Source organism: Capra hircus, chromosome 7 (genome assembly GCF_001704415.2).
Source record: "Capra hircus breed San Clemente chromosome 7, ASM170441v1, whole genome shotgun sequence".
In the NCBI taxonomy this organism is placed as follows: Eukaryota; Metazoa; Chordata; class Mammalia; order Artiodactyla; family Bovidae; genus Capra; species Capra hircus.
The window spans coordinates 95,096,924-95,114,455 of NC_030814.1; the positions used below are offsets into that span (position 1 = coordinate 95,096,924).

The 17,532-nt window shown below is 54.1% G+C and overlaps 1 protein-coding gene across 8 annotated transcripts in view; it reads left to right on the forward strand.

The window, feature by feature from the left end:
- DNM2 (dynamin 2) overlaps positions 1 to 17,532 on the forward strand; it is an 88,549-nt gene that overhangs the window by 22,662 nt on the left and 48,355 nt on the right. For all 8 annotated transcript variants that reach the window (XM_018051081.1, XM_018051076.1, XM_018051078.1 and 5 more), the window contains exon 2: positions 8,909 to 8,982. In XM_018051081.1, the coding sequence (XP_017906570.1) occupies positions 8,909 to 8,982 (74 nt within the window). The remainder of the gene's footprint in view (positions 1 to 8,908; positions 8,983 to 17,532) is intronic.

Genomic DNA, 17,532 nt, shown 5'->3' on the forward strand with positions numbered 1-17,532 from the left:
TTTGCAACCTATGGAATGTATCCCTCCAGGCTCTTCTGTCCATGGAATTTCCCAGGTAAGAATAAGGAAGTGGGTTGCCATTTCCTCCTCCAGGGAATCTTCCTGACCCAGGAATCAAACCCATTGCAGGCAAATTCTTTTCTGTGTGAGGCACCAGGGAATCCCAGAGGGTTTACTGAGATGTTGCTCAGAATGGATTAGAGCTGGGCTGGGTGGGCAGCCCAGGGTTCCCTGTATGAGAGCCTGAGAGGGGGAGTTGGTATTGCTCTGGCACGTGGAGCTCCAAGCCAGGAGCTCTTCCTGTGTCTGGCATTGGGCTGAGGTCTCCCAGCCACACTGAGGCTTAGGGTGACCCCATGAGGATTTAAAAAAAATTTTTTTTGGCTATACCTTGCAGCATGCAGAACTTCTCAGACCAGGGATCAGACCCATGTCCCCTGCAGTGGAAGCGTGGAGTCTTAACACCTGAACCAGTAGGGAAATCCAGCCTGGGGAGGATTTGATTATGAGGGAGGGATGGATCCCAGTCTGGGCCCTTGCCTGGGCCCTCACAGGCTCTGGATTTGGGCTGGTTCATCCACTGCTAGCTTCTGTGTTTGCCCTCTCTGGGGGTCCTCTTGGTTTCCATTGTTCCGTGTCCCCACCCTTCTGGGGGTGGGGAGAGGGGTGGAAGTCAAAGGGCTGCAGGAGAGGCCTTGCATTCCCTTCAGAAGTGAACACACAGCCAGGTTTCTGAGTGGCCCACGGCTCCTCCTGCTGCTGTGCCTTTCCCTCTCAGCCCCTGCTGCCTTTCCAAGAGCCCACGGCACCTTCTAGGGAGAGGCGGCCCGTCTCAGAGCCCAGAGACCGAGGTTCCAAGAGGGTGTCGTGACTTGCCCCAGGTCATGTATCCTGGCGATGGGTGGTGTCCTTCCATCCCATGGACAGCAGGACCAGTGCCCAGGGAGGACAGAGTCTTGCCCAGGGTGGGAGCAGATCTGGGCGTTGAACCCAGGTTGTCTGGCTCCAGAGTCCATTCAGCGTCTCATGAGCACCTGCTTTATGACAGGGCTTCCCAAGTGGCTCCGTGGTAGAGAATCCACCTGTCAAACAGGAGATGCTGGTTTGATTGCTGGATTGGGAAGATCCCCAGGAGAAGGAAATGGCAACCCACTCCAGTATTCTTGCCTGGAGAATCCCAGGGACTGAGTAGCCCGGCGGGGCTACAGTCCGTGGCATCTGGAAGAGTCAGACTCCCCTGAGTGACTAAACGACAACAGCTGTGTGACAGGCACTGTTCTAGGTGCTGTGGACCCAGTGGTGACCAGTCTAGGTGAAGTCTTGTCCCAACACAGTCCTGGCCCTTCGCTGGAGGCCCTGTTGGTGGCAGTGGGAAGCGGAGGGTGTGCATTTGGGAGAGAGAGGTGCAATCTGTTGCACCTGCAGAGCCTGAGCGGAAGGGTTTCCTGGCAGAGGGAACAGCCTTTGCAAAGGCTTGGAGGCCAGAAGCACAGGGGAGAATCCAATGGCTGAGGGGAGAGGGGCTCAGCTGAAAGGGGGCGGTCCTGGGGGGATGGGCAGGTGAGGGACCCTGTCAAACCTGTGATCAGTCATGTGACCTCTGCAGGAGGAAGGCTTGGAGGCCCAGGCCTCTGTTTGAGGAGGATAACCACGGTCAGACGCCTGGGGCCAGGGCTGGGCCCAGTGGATTAGAGGACAGGGGTGCTGAAACTATCAGAGTTAACATTTGTTGGAGGGCTTCCCTGGTGGCTCAGTGGTAAAGAATCTACCTGCACTATAGGAGATGCAGGTTTGATCCCTAAAGCAGGAGGATTCCCCTGGAGAAGGAAAAGGCAACCCACTCCAGTATTCTTACCTGGAGGATCCCATGGACAGAAGAGCCTGGAGGGCTACTGTCCATGGTGTCGCCAAAGAGTAGGACATGGCTGAGCGACTAAACAACACTTATTGAGCACCTTCTGTGTACCAGAATAAACTCCAGATCCTGTTCTGGGGAGCTGACATGGGGAGGCAGACAGGAAGCAGATAAGTGGCATGTGGAGTATTTGTGCTTTGGAAGACGGTTGAGGGGTTGGGGGTGGCTTGGACCTGTGAACGAGAATGGTAGAAATCTCCCCAGGGAGGTATCGTTTGCGCCAGAGCTGCAGGGAGCGAGTCATGGGCGGAGGAGGAGCCTGCTTGTCTGGTACCCAGCTGCCCTCTAGGATGAGTGGGATTTTCCCATTGCGCATGCATGCCGAGCCGCCGAGTCGTGTCCAGCTCTTTTGCGACCCCATGGACTGTAGCCCACGAGGCTCCTCTGTCCATGGGGTTTTCCAGGGAAGAATACTGGAGCAGGTTGTCATTTCCTTCTCCAGGGAATCTTCCTGACCCAGTGAAGGAAGCTGCATCTCTAACGTCTCCTGGATTGGCAGGAGGTTCTTTCCCCATTACTAACTAGGAAGCCCAAATCAGAGAGGCTGGGAAGCCCGCCCAAGGTCACACAGTACGAAGGGCAGCCTGGGGCACTGTGGCCCTTGCAGCAACAGGGAAAAGAAAGGAGGGGCATGAACTCATACTTTGAATCAGGGGAGGGACTTGGTGTGCCCAGTGGAATGTGGGTGGGGTCTGGGAGGAGGAAGCTGAGGATTGAGACTTGAAAGTCCCTCTTGAGAAGTGGACAGTCAGTGTTGAGGCAGAGGGGCCCAGAGTGTGGGTGTGTGTGGCTTCCTTCCACTCCCCCGACCAGGAGGGCCCCCGGAATGCCGCTGCTGCTGGGTGCCAGGAAACCCTGTGGGCGGGTCTTAGGGCACAGCGGGACCTTAGGCCTCTCATTGAGCCCCTCGGAGATTTTGGGGGGGGTGCTTGTCTTTGTGTGGCTGTGCCAGGTCTTAGTTGCAGCTCTTCAGTTGCATGGCATGTGGGATCTAGTTCCCTGACAAGGGATCAGACCCAGGCCCCCTGCAGTGTGAGCGCAGAGTCTTAGCCATTGGACCACGAGGAAGTCCCTTTTTTGAAGTTTTTATTTTGAATTGGGGTAGACCTGACCAATGAACATGTTGTGATGGTTTCAAGTGAACAGTGAGGGGACTCAGCCATACATATACATGTATCCATCCTCTCTGGGGACTGCTTTTCAGGGACTGTTGAGACCGAGGGTGCCTGGTGCAGTCTGAGGCTTCTAGATACACAATCAGAGGGATCCCAGGGCTCCTGGAACTCCCAGCCTCGTGGCCCTCAGTGCCCACCCAGCACTCGTCCCTCAGCCTTCTCCCTCTCAGGCTCTGCCTCCTCTGGCCTCTACTCGTCCCTCCCACTTGCCACCAAGTCCCAGCCCCAGAAAGCCACCTTTCCCCGGCGAGGGCCTGGAGCACCCATCACACTGGCCCTCATGTTCCTCTGAGGCTCTCATTGTCCATCGTCTGTGGTGTCATCATTGTGCTCACGGTGCCCGGGCCCCCGGACGCACCCAGAACGGTCACAGGACAGCGTGTGCCAACAGCAGGATCGAAAGCCTAGTCACGGCCGGGGAGATGCCTGCAGCTTCCACAGCAGACGTGCAGGCCCAGAGGATGGGGGTCCGGCGGTCAGAGGCTCAGACCCCACGGGCTTCCGTCCGCACTCCTGGGTGCCGAGTGACCTCAGTGCCCAGCCTCTGGGCCTAGTGACTTCCATAAAATGAGCTCACAGACCACCTCGTCGGGTATTGTCGTGGTTAAATAGCCTGAAAAGCCCTCTCAGCTTCTTGACTGGCATACAGGGAGCCCTCGATAAATGTGAGCTACTCCAAAAGTAGTCCATGTGGATGAGGTAGAATTCAAAGATGTTTCAGAACCTGCCGTGACTCTCCCTCCCAATAGGCGCTTGGCCAACCTGGGCTCTGGTTTGAGGCTTTTTATTTACTTAGAAAACACAGACTCTCTTCCGCACCTTTTGTTTTCCTTACTTGATACACCCAGAAGGAAGTTCCGTGTCAGGAGATAAAAAGCTCTTTTTTGCTGCTGTTCTTGGAGTATGTATTTGTGGATGTGTGTGACTGCAGAGTGGCATGAATGGGCCGTCATTTAATTAGCCTCCTCCATGGGCTTTAAAGTGCTTTCTGGCTGTCGTTTACTCACTAAGTTGAGTCCGACTATGAGGCCCCATGGACCATGGGATTTCCTCTGTCCATGTGATTTCCCAGGCAAGAATACTGGAGTGGGTTGCCATTTCCTCCTCCAGGGGATCTTCCTGACTCAGGGATTGAACCCATGTGTCCTGCATTGCAGGCAGATTCTTTACCACTGAGCCACCAGGAAGCCCTTTAAAATTCTTTAGATCTGAGCTAGTCCCCTCTGGGAAACGAAAAAGATAATAATGTGTCCGTGGGCAGATTTTAATGGAGTGTTTTCTGTGTGCTTGAGTGTCTGAATCTTCGTGAGCGCGTCTCCTGGACCTGCTTGTACTCATGGCCTTCCTGGGACTGAACTCAGATGTGGCATTGTCCTAATTGTAGATGTACACCTTCACTGTTTTCATGTTTGAAACGAACGCATGCATTGGTCAGATCAAGATAGAGGGTGTTACCATCATCTCCGAAAGTCTCCTCCTGCCCCTTCTAGTCAGTTCCCCACCCCACCCCTGCTACCAGGGGAGAGGGGGAACCAACTGCTCTGATTTCTATCAGCGGAGACTTGTTTTGCCTGTTCAAGGTCACGTCTGCCCTGTGACTCAGCAAGAGAAATGGGGCATTCATCAACAAAAGGCACAGGTGAGAACATTCAGAGTGGCTCTATTTGTAGTGGCCTCGAGCTGGAAGAAGACCCCCAAAAGCCACATCAGCTCGTGAGTGGATGATTAGACTGTGGTCCGCTCCTGCAGGGGCTTCCCGGGTGGCTCAGTGGTAAAGAATCCGCCTGTCAAGCAGGAGACCTGGGTCCAATCCCTGGATGGGGAAGATGCCCCAGAGAAGGAAATGGTATTCCAGTCCAGTATTCTTGTATGGAGAATCGCATGGACAGAGGAGCCTGACAGGCTACAGTCCACAGGGTCGCAAAGAGTTGGACACAACTGAGTGACTATAACAACAACAACAACAAATCTGCGTCAGTCAGTTGGTGGGTAAGCAGACCAGTCCATCCGTGCAGTGGTACACCAGTCAGCTAGGAACAGGAGCCGGCTCAGCCACACACAGCAGCGTGGGGGAGCCCGCCCGCGGGACCCTGGGGACTCCGTTCCCGCGCTGCTCCTGTCTCGTTCGCTCGCTGCCCTCTTACCCCCATGGTGTGTCTTCTTTGTCCCCAGCACCTCCACTGCTCCACTGGTGTGAGTAATACTTGAGTGAACAAGCCGGTGACCTTGGCCAGGTTGCAAAATCCTCACTGATTCTCATTCTCCTTATCTGCCAAATGGGAGGCTGGGAGTCGCATTCAGACGGTTACACTGCGTGAAGCGGGCATGACGTGCCCCGAGCAGGGCCGGGGTGGCCCACAGATTCTTTGTGCTCTGGAGCGTGGCTCCATGGGTAGTGTGCAAGGTGTGGAGGGCTTTGAATGTGCTCCCGGGGGCTGCGGGCTTCATCCTCTAGGGACTCGTGTGTGTCCTTGGGATGTTCTCCTCTTCCTCCACGGTTCTTCTCCATCCAGCCTGTCCCCCTGGTCATGGCTAGCTGGCTCCTCAGCTCCTCTGGATTCTGTCCAGTGTCTGTTGATGCCTTCTGGGTCCCTGCTGTCTCCCAAACCAGTCCTTATCATCACTCACCTTGACCAAGGCAGTCACCTCCTGCCTGCCTCTCCACTCCCACCCTCCCCCTTGAAGCAGTCAGTTGTTCAGTCACCAAGTCACATCCGATTCTTTGTGACCTCATGGACTACAGCACACCAGGCTCCTCTGTCTTCCGCTATCTCCTGGGGTTTGCTCAGATTCACGTCCATTGAGTCGGTGATGCCATCCAACCATTTCACCTTCTGCTGCCCCCTTCTACTTTTGCCTTTAATCTTTCCCAGCATCAGGAGAAGGCAATGGCACCCCACTCCAGCACTCTTGCCTGGAAAATCCCATTGACAGAGGAGCCTGGTGTGCTGCAGTCCATGGGGTCGCTAAGAGTCGGGCTCAACTGAGCAATCTCACCTTCGCTTTTCACTTTCATGCATTGGAGAAGAAAATGGCAACCCGCTCCAGTGTTCTTGCCTGGAGAATCCCAGGGACGGGGGAGCCTGGTGAGCAGCTGTCTATGGGGTCGCACAGAGTCGAACATGACTGAAGTGACTTAGCAGCAGCAGCAGCATCAGGGTCTTATCCAGTGAGTCAGTTTTTCGCATCAGGTGACCAAAGTACTGGAGCTTCAGTTTCAGCATCAGTCCTTCTAATGAATATTCAGGGTTGACTGGTTTGCCCCACTTGCAGTCCAAGGGACCCTCAAGAGTCTTCTCAAGCACCACGGTTCAAAAGCATCAATTCTTTATATAAGTGGCCAGAGGGGTCTTTTAAAGTCACATACCTTTAAAAGCAAATGAGGTAGGGAGTTCCCCGGCAGTCCAGTGGTTGAGAATCCGAGCTCCCACTGCAGGGGCTGCAGGGTTCAGTTCCTGGTTGGGGAACTAAGATCCTGCACACTGTGTGCTGTGGCCAAACCAAACCAAACGAAACAAAACCCTGACTGTCCCCAAACTCCATCAGGGAGCTTTGCTCTAAGAATGATGACCTCTCTTGTGGCCTCCAGCGTCACCTCAGGCACCCCTCTCTGGGCCTGTCCGTTCATCCTACTCCAGCACCCTACTCTGCTGCTTGCCAGTAGTACCCCCATAGGACCTCCAGAGCCAACCTGCCTATGCAGGGTCCCTCATCTCGAAGGCCTCCACACCATGTGGTCGGTCACTGCCAGATCCCTGTGTCCAGCCAGAGGAGGCCCTGCCTGAGTGTGATGACCCTACCCACCGTCTGATGGGGCCCAGACCTCACAGTGCATGGTGTGTGACAAGGGTACGCTTCCTCCCTTCCTCCACCCACTGGGTGAACAGGTTCTGAGCCTGTGCTGAGAACCAACGCCCTCCTCTGGGGCTCTGTCCGGACAGAGGTGCTGGGGTGCTTCTGAGACACCGTCTGTCGTAGTACTGGGGAGCCGGGTGGCACCAAGGATGTTTACCTAGAGTTCTGCACAAATTTCAGATAATCCAAATATATCAGTTCGGTTCAGTCACTCAATTGTGTCCGACTCTGCGACCCCATGAGTCGCAGCACGCCAGGCCTCCCTGTGCATCACCAACTCCCGGAGTTCACGCAAACTCATGTCCATCGTGTCGGTGATGCCATCCAGCCATCTCATCCTCTGTCGTCCCCTTCTCCTCCTGTCCCCAATACCTCCCAGCATCAGGGTCTTTTCCAATGAGTCAACTCTTCGCATGAGGTGGCCAAAGTACTGGAGTTTCAGCTTCAGCATCATTCCTTCCAAAGAACACCCAGGACCGATCTCCTTTAGAATCCAAATGTTTACCTGGGTGCAAACTTGTTTAAAATTCCCTGAGCCTAGAGCCTTTCTCCATTTTACACGAAACAGAATCCTTTGCATGCCCTTAGTGACCTCTGAGAATGGTGCTTCTACTCCTTTGCCCACTTGGATCTCCTGTTCTTTCCATTGCCTTTATTTAAAAAATACATATATATATATTTACTTGGCCATGCCGGGTCTTAGTTGTAACACGCAGGCTCTTTAGTTGTGGTGTGCACTCTCTCGCTTGCAACATGTGGGATCTAGTTCCCTGACCAGGGATCAAACCCAGGCCCCTTGCACTGGGAGCATGGAGTCTTAGCCACTGGGCCACCAGGGAAGTCTCAGTTGCCTTTCTCAATGGTTCAGGATGGTCTCCAGTCTTCCCACCCTGTGTGAAACCAGGTGTAAGTCAGCGCAGGTATTGCCTGAATGTTTCCATAGTAAAATCCATAGCGTATTTTTTAAAAAATAAATTACTTTATTGAGGGATCATTTACATGATAGGAGATTCACCCATGTTAAAGACAGTGATTTTTTTTTTTTAAAGAAACTTATAGTAAGTATTAGTAAACAGTACCACAGTCCAGTTTTAGAACATTTCCATCCCCCAGAAAGCTCACCACTCTGTTTCTCATCCCCATGACAACCAGTGATCCACTTCCCATCTCTTTCAATTTGTCTTCTGGGGACATGAAACACATCGTAATTTTTTTTAAGTCTTTTTTTAAAATTTGTTGAAAACATTCTGGTGTTTAAAACTTTTTTTGTTGGAGTATAGTTGATTTACAATGTTGTGTTTCAGGTGTACAGCAAAGGCAATATTCTGTTTTATGTTTTGGTTTTTTGGCTGTGAGGCAGGTGGGGACCTTAGCAGGCCGAACAGGATCACACTCGCACCTCCTGTGTTGGAAGGCAAGATCTTAACCCCCAGATCACCTGGGAAGTCCCAAAACACATTGTATTTTGTCATTAAATAACTTTCCTTTTATTTTAGTCTTTATATCGTATGTATGACATGATATTACTTTAAAACATGTAGGTCAGAAATGTTGATATATGGCAGAAAGCAACACAATATTGTAATTATCCTTCAATTATAAATAAAAAAAGGAAAAAAAACTGCCCCCCCCAAAAAAGTACCGATCTCTTTTGAGTCTGGGGGAGAGATGGTCCAAACATTTGTCAGGACAAGGGGCCTCTGAACGTGCTGGGGCTGGCACATAGCCAGGCGAAGGGAAAGGGTTCCCGTTGTCACCAGCCTTCAGTCCAGTCCCTCCCCTGTCCCTCCATGGCCTCAGGACCCTCCAAGGCCGGAGCATTCCCTGGTGCCCTGCTGGGGTTGATGTCTTTGCTGAAGTCACGCAGATTGCAAGAGGGCATTGCTCCACCATGTATGGTCACACTTCCTGCCCCCTGCCAGCCGGCCTCGTGAGTAATTTCTGTCCATTTCCCCTCCCACAGGGACTTCCTTCCCCGAGGTTCAGGAATCGTCACTCGGCGGCCTCTCATCCTGCAGCTCATCTTCTCAAAAACAGGTACGGTGGGGCGGCTGGCAGCCCAAACAGGAAACAAGCGTGGTGGCTGTGCCTTGTGGGAGCCAGGGGGCTTCCGAGGTGTCCTGGGAGGCCGTTTGGGTCTGCATTCCCTTTTCCCAGTGTGCAGGGAAGCTGAAGCACGGTTCATGGAACACCTCCACCCACCCCAAGCGTCAACTGTGACTAGGCTGCCAGGAACCACATTTTTTGCTCTAGATGATACGTTCTTGCTGGACACTTTCAAAATCAGAAGCAGACAGTGTGACACATCAGCCTGAAAGGCTTTGGTGCGCTCCCTTTGCAATAAGGACACCCTCTTGCACTCACAGAACCACGCCCAAGAAAAGTCGTCATTTCTACATGTTCCCTTACCCCAGTCCATACTCAGGTTGTCAGCTGTGCTCCGGAGATCTTCCCTGGCTGCTTCTGCAGCTCCTGGGATCAGTGCCACGCTGCCTTTCATTGTCCTGTCTACTCTTCATGAGAGCCGCATTCTCACCACTTCTTTTTAATCTTGTTTTCCCACTACTTTTTGAATTACAGCACTGACTTTAGGGAGAAACCTGGCCTAACTGTTGCATATAGAATGGCCCACATGTAGACTTTTTTTCTATCCCCCACCTCTGTTCTTCCTACACAAGTCTGATATGACATGGGCATGTCTCCTAGCATGAAACTCACCTAACTTCCTTGTAAAAGCATCTCAGGTCAGAGGCTGGAAGGGGTGAAAAGGGCCATTGGAGGTGGGACCTCTCTTCTCTCCAGAGCCCCCCGGAGTCTTCCCTACTGACCTGGAATGTCAGCCACAGCTGGTTCAGTACTTGGGGTGCCAACGTCACCACAGGCTGTGTTAAACACCCCCACTCTGGGGAGGCAGCTGATATATCCCCATTTTCCAGATGGGGAAACTGAGGTTTAACCACCTGCCTTTCTGGTGGGTGCCAGACCTGGGATGGGCACCCAGGCAGGTTCAGACCTCAGGCTCCACAACTCAGCTGACCCTAGTCCCGCCCTCTCATCTTCATTCATCCAATCCACCTGCAGGAGGGTGTGACACTAGTGAGAGATGGCAACAGATTGGTCCAGTGGCAAGCCAATTGGCTGCCTCCTCTGGGTTCAAGCGTCCAGTCAGCTGTGCCAGGAAGGCCAGTGGCTGGATTGTGAGATGTCAGTGGGCTTGGCACGTTGGGTTTCTGTTGCACATTCACTGGGTTGGTGGACGAGGGTGGTGAGAATCTGCATTTTCAATGAGTTTCCAGGTCATGCTGATGCTTTTGGCCTCTGCCTACTCTGGGAAAATCTCTGCCCTGGTTTTTGGGGGCTGAGAGCTAATACTGCCCAGGTTCAAACCCTGGCGCTATAGCTTACTGGCTGGCTGGCCCCTGGGGAGGGAGTGTCGCTTACAGCTGTGCTTCCTGTCTGGACAGTGAAGATAATAATAGTACTGCCTTTGTCAGTTTCTGTGAAGACCGTGCTATTCAATACACGTATAGCCCGTAGAACAGTGCCAGGCACACTGCAGGCCCTTGCCATGTGGTGCCAGCCCAATGGCTTCAGCATAGCTTGCTGGGAGAACAAGTTGGCTGGCTTCTGCACTGGAAGGTCACAGGCTTTGTCATGGCAGGAGGGCTCTCCCACCACCTCCCCAGTGACTGTCACCCAGCAGCGGTCCAGGGAGCACTGGGCTGCCTGCCGCAAGCTGGTCCAGGCACGGTGGTGAGTAGGACCAGGGCTGCTGCCACCACCTGTCGCCTTTCCTCTGTTTTTTAATGTAATTAAATTATTAAGTTTTGGCTGTGCTGAGTCTTCACTGCTGCGAGGGCGTTTCTCTAGTCGCAGCAAGCAGGGGCTGCTCTCTAGTTGTGGTGCCCCGGCTTCTCGTTGTGGCCTCTGTTGTGTAGCACGAGCTTTAGGGTGTGCGGGCTTCAGTAGTTGCCTCACTCAGGCTTCAGCAGTTGTGACTTGCACTTTCTGGAGCACAGGCTCGATAGTTGTGGTACACGGGCTTAGCTGCCCCGCAGCATGTGAGATCTTCCTGCACCAGGGATCAAACCTGTGTCCCCTGCATTGGCAGGCGAGTTCTTTACCACTGAGCCACCAGGAAAGTCCTGTCACCTTCCCTCTTGATGCTCCTGTTAGTGCTGGTGGTCAGTGCGGGGGGACCCTTGGGTGGGGACCAAGAGGGAGACACATAGGCATGGCCCTCCCTGGATGGAAGTGTGTGTGGTGGTGGCGAAGGGAGTCTAGCTGGACTTCTCTGACAGGAGGTGGTGTGTGAGCTCGGGCTGACAGGTGCTTGGGGGTGTGTTGGGGAATGGGAACTCGGCTTCACAGCAGAGAGGGGTTGCTTGTGCAGACCCTGAGGCAGCGATGCCCACTGTGGCTGGCTGGAGGAACTGAAAATCCCTTCTAGAGGCGGGGAGGAAAGAGATGCATGTGACAAACGACAGTCCCGGCAGAGCACACATCTGCCCACAGCCTGACCCGGGGTCATGCTGAAATCACCATTCCTGTCGCCTCACTTCACAGAGGAGGGGACTGAGGCCCCTTGCCTGAGGACACACAGGGAGGCTGTCTTGAAAGCCCAGCCGCGAGCTCATTCTTAGGGCTGGTTTGACCAGATCCTGAGGCCACAGGCAGAGAAGAGACCACGGGGACCACCAGCTCTGGGGCAGGGGTCCCGGGAAGGGAAGGGTGGGAGCCATGGAGATGCAGACGCTGAGCCACCGGTGGACCCTGGTGGGCTCGGGGAGAGAGGTCCGGGTGTCCCGCCTGGGCATGCTCCTCTCTGTGTCCCAGCTTGCACACTCCACCCCCAGCCCCATCTGACCGTGGCATTGAAAGTCTCTCCATGCAGATGTGAGCTAGGCCTCGGCCAGATGCCAGGGAGGCAGTGTGAGCGCTCTGAGGGGCCCGGCTGACCCTGAGCTCAGCCTGTTGGGTACGACAGACATGGGGTTGCTGTGGCCAGGCGGAGAGGGGCGAGCACAGGGGACTGTGGGAGGGTATATCAGGCATTGGGCTTCCTTGGTGGCTCAGTGGTAAAGAATCCATTTGTCAACACAGGAGACAACGAGTTCCATCCCTGGGTTGGGAAGATCCCCTAGAGAAGGAGATGGCAACCCATTCCAGTATTCTTGCCTGAGAAATCCTGTGGACAGAGGAGCCTGGTGGGCTGTAGTCTGTGGGGCCACAAAGAGTCGGACACAACTGAGTGTCTAAGCAACAGCAACAGTATCAGGCGCTGGATCTGCTTTGAGCCAGGGCTTGGGGAGAACCTTCCAGGCAGGGCAGCAGCTGTGTTGTGAAGCTGTGAGGGGCCAGGAGGCAGGTGTGATGAGAGATCCAGACACTGGGAACCTGAGTGGTGTTCAGGGTGTGGAGAGACTGGCTCAGCCCACTGCCTGACTTGTGGAGGAGGGCCAGGCAGAGGCAGGAGGGCAGGTGGGGAGGCCGAGGGGGGCGGCAAGCCTACTGCCAGGGAGAGGTATTGGGGCCCGGGCCAGGGTGTTGCTGTGGGGGCAAGGGCAGAGTCTAGAGTGACCTCGAGGTGGGGAGCCTAGGTCCCTGGACTGGGGGAGACACCCTACCACTAGGGAGGAGGCTGAGTGCAGTGAGGGACATGGTTGTGGCTTTTAGAGATTCCTGGGGGCCACACAGGGCTGCGTGGCTCCCCGAGATGAAAGTTTTGTTCAGCTGGTTCTCAGAGACAGGACTCTAGAGCCAGGCTGCCACCCCTTCTTGTCTGGGCCCTTCAGGCAAGTGGCTTCCCTCTCTGTGCCTCAGCCTTCCTACTTGTAAAATGGGGGTGATAGTGGTGACTGCCTCGGGTCCCTGGCACCCCATGAGACTGGTGTGGCCATTGCCTCTTCTGGGGTCTGAAGTTCCTGGTACTATAAGGTTCTAATCCTTTGACTCCTGGGACCCCCTGGTGGTCCAGTGATTAAGACTCCATGTTTCCATTGCTTCTGGGCCTTTTGGCTAAGATCAAGTGAAGACTCCTTGCTTCCACTGCAGGGGGCACGAGTTTGGTCCCTAGTCCGGAAACTGAGATTCCACATGCCACATGGCCTGGCCAAGGATAAGAAAACAAAAAACTAATTCTCTTGCAGCGCACAGAGGTGCCCTACTTCTCCTGGTCCACACCGGTCTCAGTGAGCCATTATTTTAATGGGCTTAGTTTAAAAATTACCTTAGACCGTAGCCACCAGGAAGTTCAGTGGGTCGTGGGTGAACCCTGCTCCTCCTTGTGAACTGCCCCTGGACCTCATAAACCCTGAGCACTGGGGACTGTTCTTGTGTGGAATGTGCCCAATCAGGGCCTCCAGAGCCTTCCGTCCCAGCTCTGACCTTGGCTGCCGCTCACCGGAGCCAGAGAGATGTCAGGGCTTGGCTCTTGGCCTCCTTCTTGAGGCTTCGTGGCCCCCTTGGGACCAGGCTGGCCTCTGAAACCTCACTTCCTCCTGGTGCCACAATCTTGCTCCTCTTCCTCCAGACCAGCTCAATTGTTTCCGCCTCTGGACCTTCCCCCTCATTGCAAGCCCTGCCTGGAACACCCTGCCTCCTCCCCCTCCTCCTCGGGGTGAGCCTCACCCCCAGGCCCCACCCCAGCCACTGCTGCCTTAGTTATTGTGCAGCGTATGGTGTGAGGCAGCATCCTGTTCGCCCGGTTTCTTCTGTTGTTGTTTTTAAAAGACTTGTGTATTTATTTGTTTTATTGCTAATTTTTGGCTGTGCTGTGTGCAGGCTTTCTTTGTTGCTGTGCACGGGCTCTAGAGTGCGCGGGCTTCAGTAGCTGCGCCACCCAGGCTTAGTTGTCCCGTGGCATGTGAGATCCTCCTGGACCAGGGATCGAACCTGTGTTCCCTGCATTGGCAAGCAGACTCTTAACCCCTGGACCACCAGGGAAGTCCTCGTATTTTCTTGACGGTCTGTCTCTCTGCCTCAGCATCAGTTCTGCCAGGGCAGGGATGCCAACCTGCTTTGTCCATCACCCTTCCCCCGACCCAGAGTGGGGTCTGGCACCCAGGAGGTGCCCCATCAGCCCAGGGCTGGTGCCTAACCGTGCCCTAAGGGCTGCTGCTGTGCTCTTTCTCTGGTGGGAGAGCATCCATAACTGTGTGTGCGCACCTTTCCTCACCTACTCTGGCCGCAGCAGGGACCTTTCTATAAAGCCTGTAGACCCTGCAGCAGTCAGGGCGTGACCTTGTGTCTTCAGGTGGAAAACAAGCTGGGAGCTGACGAGGGTCAGGATGGTAGCCTGGGGCTGTCACCTTCTGCTGCTGCTGAGTTGCTTCAGTGTCCGACTCTTTGTGACCCCATAGACTGAAGCATGCCAGGCTCCTCTGTCCATGGAATTCTCCAGGCACAAATACTGGAGTGGGTTGCCATGTCCTTCTCCAGAGGATCTTCCTGACCCAGGGATCGAACTCACATCTCCTATGTCTCCTGCATTGGCAGGCGGGTTCTTTACCACTAGCTCCACCTAGGAAGCTCCAAGGGCTTCTCCAGGTGTATTTGGTTTTTTTCACCCCCCACATCAACAAGCAGTTCTCCAGTTCTTAGGAGACTCTTACCAGGTGTCCTCCAGTTTAACTCAGTTCCTTTTTTCTTTTCTATGTCTTTATTGAGTTTGCTACAACATTGCTTCTGTTTTGTTTTGTTTTTTTTGATGGGGAGGCATGTAGGATCTTAGCTCCCTGACTAGGGATTGAACCCGCCCCTCACTGCACCCCACCCCCGGCCCCCCCTGCATTGAAAGGTGAAATCTTACCCACTGGACCTTCAGGGAAATCCACGATTTAACTCAGCCCTGACACTCCCTCCCTGGAAGCAGCATCACATCCCACAGGTTAGGGACTCAGTCCCCCCAGACTGTCCCCTCGCCCCCGCTTCCAGTGCCAGCCCCAAGTCCAGGCTGTCACCTGTGTTTCTGACCCAGTGACTATAGACCAGAGGTTCCAGCGTGCCCCTCCTTGGGTTTGATCAGTTTCCTGTAGAACTCAAAACATTTTACTCCCAGAAGGGACAGAGGGAATTGCTGCATGAGGCAAGGTATGGGGCAGGGGCAGAGATTCCTCACCCTGTCTGAGCTCACACTGTCTCTCCCTGCGTCTGCTCCCCAACTTGGAAGCTCTCTGAATGCCTTCCTTTTGGGGTTTTATGGAAGACATCGGAATGGTTGATGAAATCGACCCCATTAGTGCTTCGACCTCCAGCCCCCATCCTCTTCCTAGAGGTCAAAGGATGGGACTAAAGATTACAGCCTCATTTTTCAAATTTTTATTTATTGACTGTACCACGTGGCTTGTAGGATCTTAGTTCCCTGATCAGGGATTGAACGCTTGCCCCCTGCATTGGAAACCCAGATTCCTAACTCCTGGACTGCCAGGGAAGTCCTTGTCCTGTGACACTGTGGGGAAAGTGAGATGCTCTCCACCTGGCTCTCATCTTCCTGTCCCCTCCCCAAGTAATGTGATGATGCCTGGTTTGCCCTCTCCAGGCCTGAGGGGCTTTGGCTGTTTTGTTTATTTTTTAAATATTTTATGAAGTTTTAGCATACCACATTCTTAGAGATACACAGTAAATTCTTTTTTCTTATCATACATCTCTCCTAAATTTTTCTCCTTTCGTTTTCCTTTTATATCTTTGATCCTTTTTTTTTTTGGCCATAGCACTCGGTTTGTGAGCTCTTAGTTCCCAGACCAGGGATCAAACCCATGTCCCCTGCAGGGGAAGCTCAGAGTCTTAACCACTGGACCACCAGGGAAGTCCCTGTCCTGTTTCACTGTGGGGAAATTGTGGTGTTAAATTTATTTTTGAAATATTTTATCAATTTTTAGCATCCCATAGTCTTAAAGACATATACTGAGTGCTTTTTTCTTTATCACACATCTCCTGTCTTTTTCATCTTCACTCTATACCCTTGACCTTCCCATACCACTTGGCTTGTGGGATCTTAGTTCCCTGACCAGGGATCAAACCCAAGCCCCCTGCAGTGGAAGCTCAGGGTCTTAACTACTGGACCACCAGGGAAGTCCCCACTTCATGATTCTTAAGTAATGCCAGTCCCCCGAGGGCACCATCTCGAGGGGTGTGCCTGGGGGATGCCCGAGGTGGGGGATTGGCTGTTGAACACAGTGGGGACCCATGTGGGAGTCACGGAGAAGGGAATGCTGTCTTAGGCTCTGGCACTTAAATGCTTTGCAGCAGGCCGCTCAGTAATTAAGTTTTAAGCCGTTACTATGCACTGGGTGCCAGGGAGAGCAGAGACCGGAACTGAGTCTCTCGCAGTCCCCTCTTGCAGCTCAGTCCCCTCCCGCAGCTCTGGCTTTAGGAGGGGACACAGAGCAGGTGGTGATGCGGATCACCTTGAAGGGCTGGGTGCTGGTGCTGCTGGAGCCCAGGTGGTCCAGGTGGGCCTCCCCGAGCAAGTCCTGGTCAGAGGGCTGGACCTCCTCCTCGGAAAACAACTGCAAGTGCATTCCCAGACCCCACAGGATGCAGGAGGCTGGCCCCTCAGCGTTCGCAGCTCGACGGCTGGACGAGGGCTTTTCCCGCCGTGTTCCAGGCCCGGCCCCTGATCCCACAGGCCTGGCCCTCCTGCCAGGGAAGCGCTGCAGGGCTGCGGTGGATGGGTGGCCGTTGGGACTGTCAGAATGTTATGGCAGAGGCCAAGGACCCAAGGGACTGGCAGTCTTAACTGAGCATGAGGAAGGGAAGGTTTGAAAAGGCTGCAGCCGCTGTAGGGACAGAAGGATCACCTCTGTAAGAAGGACCGGGGATCAAGGCAGGCAGAACCCTGGAAGTGGCCAGGGTGGCACAAATTTTCTCCAGCATTCAAGCATTTACAGAGCTGTCGAGCCGCAGGCTGAGCACTCTGCCAGTTTGTTCTGTTTTAAAAAATTGTTTGGCCGCGTCACTCTGCATGTAGGACCTTAGTTCTCTGGACAGGGACTGAACCCATGTCCCCTGCATTGGAAGTGCAATGTCTTAACTACTGGGCTGCCAGGGACATCCCTACCTGCATCATATCTTAACTATCCTCATGGGAAAACTGAGGCACAGAGGGGTAGCCTGGCCAGTGTGGACACCCCCATGCTTTCTCCCCATTCCCCCTAGACTCCACTGGGTCCGGAGCCTCCTCAGGGCATGGGGGAAGGTCTTCATTTCAGAGATGAGGTGGACACCATCTCTGCCCACCCCCTCTAGGAGGCCCCTCCTGGTATGTTGGGACTCTTGGCTGAGCTCCCCAAGCACCTGCTGTGACTTGCTTGTGCCAAGCCTGTCTCCCCCATCAGACCAGGCTCCTGGCTCTGGGTTGGGCCTGTGTTGATAAGAAGTGCATTGGGAAGACGGCAGGTGACCCCACCAGAACCTGTTCCTGTCCAGCCTCCTGGGTGTCCCACTTGGTGGCCGTGGGGGTGCTGGGCCACCTCCCGGAAGCTGAGGCAGGGGCTGTGTTGCCCTTCCAGCAGCCATTTTGGTTGTGCATGTAGTTGCAGAGCGCCTCCTGCGTGCTCAGAGCCCTGTGCCCCGGGACACAGAGCA